This window comes from Olea europaea, unplaced genomic scaffold, assembly GCF_002742605.1.
Source record: "Olea europaea var. sylvestris unplaced genomic scaffold, O_europaea_v1 scaffold1233, whole genome shotgun sequence".
NCBI classification, from domain to species: domain Eukaryota; kingdom Viridiplantae; phylum Streptophyta; class Magnoliopsida; order Lamiales; family Oleaceae; genus Olea; species Olea europaea.
The window spans coordinates 93,814-100,876 of record NW_019229762.1 but is presented as its reverse complement, the minus strand read 5'-3'; the positions used below and the strand labels follow the sequence as shown (position 1 = coordinate 100,876).

Below are 7,063 nucleotides of genomic sequence, written 5' to 3'. Positions count from 1 at the left end.
CTATAATTGTATTTGGAAACTCCACGTATTAACTTCTCCTCGAAACTACTTCAAAGAGGAATTTTCACCGAAGTTAAATTAAATAAATATATTTCTACTAGATTATTCAAATCTTGCCCTGCCTAACTTGTAAAAAATGATAAGCGGAAGCGATGAATCAAAACAGAACAGATTCTACTGGATTATTCCAATCTTACCCTGCCTAATTTATAGATTCAATATAAAATTCATGAAGTTAGAAGATAAAAGTAAGTATGGAGACATTCGTTCCTTGTTAACATATATATAAATATTCATGAACTTTGGATTTGGTCAAACATAAATTTGGAAACTAAAAATTTGTTTGACATGATCTATTTATGCATGAAGTTCTCGTAAAAAAGTCCAAAGAGAATATTCCACCAAATAGCACACTATAATATGTTGTGTAATCAGTTTTGTAACTAGCTATTATATCGCACTGCCTATTATGCCACGTTGCTTGGGTGCTTAGCATATATATGCTGGTACACATAATTCAATTAGTTTATTCAAGTGTTGTCCTAGTGGAAGCAATGAGAATCTATTCTAAAGGAGAAATTCACTATTATTCTACTAAGCAAGTGAAATTTCCATTGTCACCTAATGTTACCATACTCTTTCTTTCTTGTATAAAAGGATCTGTCCCTTCCATGGTAATCCATACTTGCCTATAACAATCCTATACGCTTCTATTTATCCCTACAATAAATTTCCAATTTTCACTTATTTTACAAGATGAAGGTCCAGAGAGAGAAAAAATTTGCAATCCTAATGGCAGCAAGGGATTCAGAGTATGTGAAGAATGTGTATGGTGGATATTTCAATGTATTTGTTGAAGCATTAGCAGATGAAGGAGAGAAATGGGACTTGTTTCGTATAGTCGAGGGGGAATTCCCCGACCTGGATGATCTTCAAAACTATGAAGGATTTGTGATTAGTGGAAGCCCTCATGATGCATATGGGGATGAATATTGGATTCTTGAACTTTGCTTTCTTTTGCAGACATTATTTGCCATGCAAAAGAAAGTTCTTGGAATTTGCTTTGGCCACCAGGTATATATGCTGGATCTAATAAAATGATACTTAAATTAAATTAAAAAGTATTTTTCTTATTTTGTTTCACTTTCACTTATAATTATGTTTTACTTTTTCAAGGTTTTGTGTAGAGCTTTGGGGGGAAAAGTTGGGAAAGCATATAGTGGTTGGGATATTGGAATAAGAAAAGTTAGGTTTACTGAGGAGTTCTCCTTTTATGGCTATGTTGATGACAGTTCCGATGAAATTCCTCCCACTCTTTCAATCATAGAGTGCCATCAAGATGAGGTCTCTCTCTCTCTCTCTCTCTCTCTACACTTTATTTACATTTTTGTGCGTAATATTTTTCTCAACTTTCTCGAAGAAATTTGACAGTTTGTGAAATTAATTGACAGGTTTGTGAAGTGCCTGTGGGTGCACAAGTTCTTGCATGTTCTGATAAAACAGGAGTAGAAATGTTCACATTTGGGGAATATATTCTAGGAATTCAGGGACATCCTGAATATACAAAAGATATTCTTGAAAATCTCATTGATCGTATTGTCTCCAATGATTCCATCGAGGTACGCGAACCATAGTAAACTGTGTTTAATGGTTTTCAAAATCTCTCTTGACTATGTGATTTTTCAGAACCAGCCCTAAATCCCAGGTTGAGAACTCGCGCAAAATTTTATGACTCGTATCACATGAGTCTTTTTAGAATTTTGACCTCTAACTATGACTTAAAAGAAGAAGATTTCAAGAGGTTTACATCTATCATTTTATCTTATTATGTTTTATTTTTTACGTTCCATGGTCAATCCAAAACTCGATTAAAGGAGGATTTGCTCAAAGTTGACTGTCAATAAAAAAAATAAATAAAAAAATTGCTACGTTTTATGACATCACATCCGATATATTTATGTTTAGAGATATGCTACAAATACAGATTTTATATAGAAAACACAGCTGTCTCATAGGGATTGGCTGTTGTTAAAAATAGTTTTTGGCAATAGCAAATTATAACGAGACAACTGTTTCCTTGTATAAAATCTGGTAAAAAAATCTGTACTTGAAGAATAATTCTTATGTTTATTGAGCATTAGAGTTACATGTAATGGTAAATTTAACTGTTTCAATTGTCTTTCAATCTTTCTTACACTCTTAAAACTCATTTTTTGTATAATCTATAAAATTGCAGAAGGGTTTTGCAGAAGAAGCCAAGTTGAAGTTAATTAAAGCAGAAGCAGATAGGAAATACTGGGAAAGGATTTGTAAGAGCTTTCTCAAAGGCAGATGGATTACCCAGTCACCCACATACTGTTCATGACTTTGCTTCTTTCTACACTTCGTGTGCTTTTGTGGAAAAAAACCTATGTTTTAGCCTCTACTTATTCTACACTTGTCCATTTGATGGTTGAAAACCAGATTCCAAGGCAATAAATCATTAACAACTTGTTTAGCCCCTATTTGATGTAGATTAAAATAAGATTTTTAACATATTTTGATAGAATTTGATGAAAAGTTGTAGATTCTTTTTTAAAATATATGATTAAAATTAATTCTTGACTTTAATTTGAAATTTTAATTTTTGATTTAATCCAAATCAAACATAGACTTAACAAGGCAAGTTAACCGTGATTACTTGAATTGTGTATGGATAACGTAAAAAATTTTAAATCGACAATTCTAGAAACTGGTACTATTTTTACTTTCAACAACATAATTTTTCTCCCTCTCCCCTTTCAGTCGAGCTATTATCAACTGTAGGCGTCAAACGCACTTGACCAAGTATTCTGTTTAATACTAACTAATAAACATGCTCTATATGTAGTTCAAAGAATAATGCTAACTGGATATATTGATTTATATACAAATGGGGTGTCAAAAAGAGAGTGGATAGCTTTTCTTATTAAAGAATTTTTTATCCAATCATATCTCACCATATCATACGTATATAAATCACTATATAAACTATTATGTACATATAGTATAATATGTCAAGTTAGTTATTTATGTTGCCTATATAATCACATATGACCGATTCTTTGACTTCCAAAAACTATTGCACGGGAAGATTGGAATAATAATATTCATAGATGTCCACACGGCAAGGAATAAAACTTTATCCCTGCAAAAAAAAAAAAAAAATTCGGGAAATTTATACACGAGATGCTGAGAATTAGACTATCAAAATCAGGTTCCGAAAGATATGACCTAACTTCATTTTTATATTAATAATAATAATGTAAATTGACTGAACAGTTGTACAATGCTTAATCAAAATGCAAAAAACACCTAAATACATAACAAGAAAGGAACTATTTGTTTACAGTAAGAATTCCATTTCCTAAAATGCATAGCTACTACAATTTTAAGAGAGCAAAAATTTGTTATCAAACATCTTCCTTGGACCATGATGTTAACTTGGTTATAATTTCAGTCAGCTTAGACCAAATGACTAAACGATATATTGACATCACAAAATGAACGACCAAACTCCATTTTGGATGGGCCACTCGAAACGACCTAATTTAGTATAGTTGCTCGTGACCCGACCCATTCACTTGGATGGCTCAGGAATAAAACCCATTCGGGCTACTATTTTAATCTAATCTAACTTACCTTAATTGGTTACCCCATTTGGTTATATGGACCGTCCTCTAGTTGCCTCCAATATCCGTGACTTCGCTGCCTTTCTCTCTCCTTCTCCATCTCTCAGTTCACTCTTGGTTTTACTACCTTTGTTGTTGATCTTTGTGAGATTACTTGCGATCATTTGTGGTCTCTTTATGGGCATTGAAAAGCAACCATGAGAAGAGAAAAAATTCGGTTGGAGGTGTTTGGTTTTGTTCTTATTGTGGTGTCGATTTGGTGGTAAACTGAGCCCAGTTTTACCTTGGTTGCAGTGGGTTTTTCATCTACAAACGTAATAAATAGTAACTCATTATAAAATTCTAGATTTCACAAAAAGACTTTCTGAAAGCCAATAAGAAAGAAAGGAGAAAAAAAAGGGGAAGGAAAAGAGACTTTGTTGGTAACATTTCATTGATAATTTTCATAACAATTTTCCTTCAATCCCTATAAAATAAACTGAATTACCATTATGTTTATTATGTTCTTGCAGAAGCCAAAAGCATAAATCTAATGTTAAAGCACAATCATTTGTATCCTCCAAAATTCATGTGCAAACTGGACTGTCACCATGCTTAATGAAAATTATATAGAGTTGGATGAAAGAAATAATTTACATGGAAAACATGAGGTATTCCTCTGACAAACATAAGAATTCAATTAATAAGATAATTCAATATAGCATATCCCAAATTTACTGGAAATAAGACTTTGTTTATAGTTTGTTTGTTGTAATATAACAATGCAATTAGTATCTATTTTCTTTTTCTGTAAATCATTTAACGACAGCAGCAGTATACAACATGAAAGAGCTACCTGAAAAAAAATTGCTTAATTATTTTGTCACTAAGTATTCTCATAAAAAATGTATTATGATCTTTGGCATATCTTTCACCCCACGAGACGTTTAAATAGATCTTTCCCACTAGTAACAAATGAGATACGAATTAGACCACTATTGCCTTGATATGGTCTCTGTCAATATCAAAGTGTTTATTTCTGTCACCCTCAACAAGATTGTGAGCAATACTGATGACAGCGTATTCTCACAATAGAGCTTCATTTTTTTCTGTCTCTACAATTAGTAGTTCATTGAGCAAACATCAACACACCTATTCCTTATGTCAATACTCTAAACTGAGCTTCTGTAATGGACCTAGCAACCAAAGATTGTTTCTTACTTCTCCAAGTAACTAGATTTCATCCAATAAATGTGCAATATCCAGATGTTGATCTCATATCTTGTACGAACATCTGCAATTGACATCCTATAAGATCCTCTTGAAGGTGTTCATTCTTCAAGAAAAGAAGCATCTTGTGGGTGTTCATTCAGATATGATAGGTGTTGCATTTTTCCCATCGCAAGCGTATGATATCAAATAAGTAATATAATGAACCTATGAGTTCAGATAATTGTTCCCACAGAAACCATTATTTATTCCTAGTTTACTATTTCCACTTCTATTTGACAAAAACAAATTAAGGTTTGGTGATTGTTGTTCTAAATCATACTATCTATTTGAATGTACCTTCGTGCAAACAAAATTCGAATTAGGTTTTTGAATATGAAGGAGATATTAGGGCACACAATTTCATTTATTGATCACCTTTAATTCTCTAATCAAGATTCATAATATAATGTCGTGTTCAGTTAAAGTCTTCTAACGCATTCAATTTCTCTCTCAAGTTTAGATTGATTCTATTTAACTAAGTTAATTTCTCTATGTGAATTTGGATACACCTTAGTTAAACGTCTTAAATTTCTAAGAATTCATGTATGAACATATTAACCACAAAATGTATCTCTATACTTTTATACTAGTTCCCGAATTTTACTACGTGGTCTAAATCTATGACTCACCTCTTGACTCCTTAAAAATTTCAAAAATCTTTGAATTATTGGCCGGTAATTCAAGCATTAAACACTTTAAATAAACTCAATACATACGAAATTGAGGACTAGAATCTTGAAAAATTAGAAAGATCTCAATAATCTACGTTGTTCGCCCTAACAAAAAGTTATACTCTATAAACTATGTTGTTCTATATTAAATTGAAGGTCCAAGTATAAGCTTCAAGAATTTTTGAAACCTAGCCTACGTATTACGTCAACTTCTATAAAGAATTCTTTGCACGTAAGTTTATCCAGAAAGATTATGGATAGTTTCCGAAGTTCAAATTCATCAAAGAAATCAGTAAGTTCTCTTTGATAGTTTGCAGCTTCCTTCCTTTTTGTTTCACATACTTTTGTTTTGGTGTTATAATAACCATAATTGATTTGATGAACACAGATTTTAGCATTATGGTTTGCATGCTGCCTCCCTTCACATGAATCTCCTAATAAATTATGTGGAACAGATACCATTTAAGAAGAAATTAAAAACTAGTATCTCAATAGATACGGAAGATTTATTCACTTATTCACCACTTATTTTTGTTTATTTAGCCTTCGTCTGGGAAGAATTTACGAGTGAATAAAAATGAGTGATGAAAAAATAGATAGTAATTGCGGATATCTTGAAATGTGTGGTCAAAAATGAAATTTAATAATTTAGCCCTTGTTCGAGGAGTTGAGATCTGCTGTTCAATTTTGTTGTTCATTTTTCTGTTCATCCAATTAAATCTTAACATGTTATCAATAGTTAAATCTTAACATGTCATCACTACTAACCTACTAAATTAATGATATATCAAGAATTAATTGAATGTATAGCACAATAGGCAGCAAAATTTAACAACAGATCTCAACTCTTGTTTGAGCCTCTACTATCATCATCATCATCATCATCATCATCATCATCATCATCATCATCATCATCATCATCATCATCATTATCATCATCATCTTTGGCTAAATGTATTTTAGAATAGTGTCTTGTTGGAAAATGTGTGGTTAAAAAGTAAGGAAAAATTTTGAATTTATATGTAAGATAATTTTATAGAGTAATGTGTAGTTGAAAATGAGTTTTAAAAAATGAATTTTTGAAAAAATGGAGGGTTGAACATATGCTTATAAATGATTTATAACTTATCTAAACACTCGATCTTTCTTAAATAGTGAATTCAGAGACTCTACATTGTTTAATGTCATCATATTGTATTGAACTCCTATAAAATGTGGTCGTGCCCAATGCATAACCACATCTTAAATAAATATGCTCATGTCACCTGTGATTCACACTGTATCTTGCCCATTAGTTTATTAAGGGGGTGTTCTCTTTGTGTTTCAGTTTTGTGTTTTGAGTTTTGAATTCATTTTGAGTTTTGTATTTTGAGTTTTTGTTTTGAAATTCTTGAAAATGCGTTCTTTTTGTTAGTTTCTCAAAACAAAAAAAAATAATTTTTTTTTTTAAAATTTTGAGAATCACCACAACACCACCTCAAAACACCAAAA

At 31.5% G+C, this 7,063-nt stretch overlaps 1 protein-coding gene across 1 annotated transcript; it reads left to right on the top strand.

The window, feature by feature from the left end:
- The first annotated feature begins 652 nt into the window (after positions 1-652).
- Positions 653-2,500, top strand: LOC111374296 (gamma-glutamyl peptidase 5-like). Its single transcript, XM_022996953.1, has 4 exons — positions 653-1,074; positions 1,177-1,344; positions 1,452-1,619; positions 2,237-2,500. The coding sequence occupies exons 1-4, from the start codon at positions 757-759 to the stop codon at positions 2,363-2,365; spliced, it is 783 nt and encodes a 260-aa protein (XP_022852721.1). The 5' UTR covers positions 653-756; the 3' UTR covers positions 2,366-2,500.
- Positions 2,501-7,063: the final 4,563 nt, after the last annotated feature.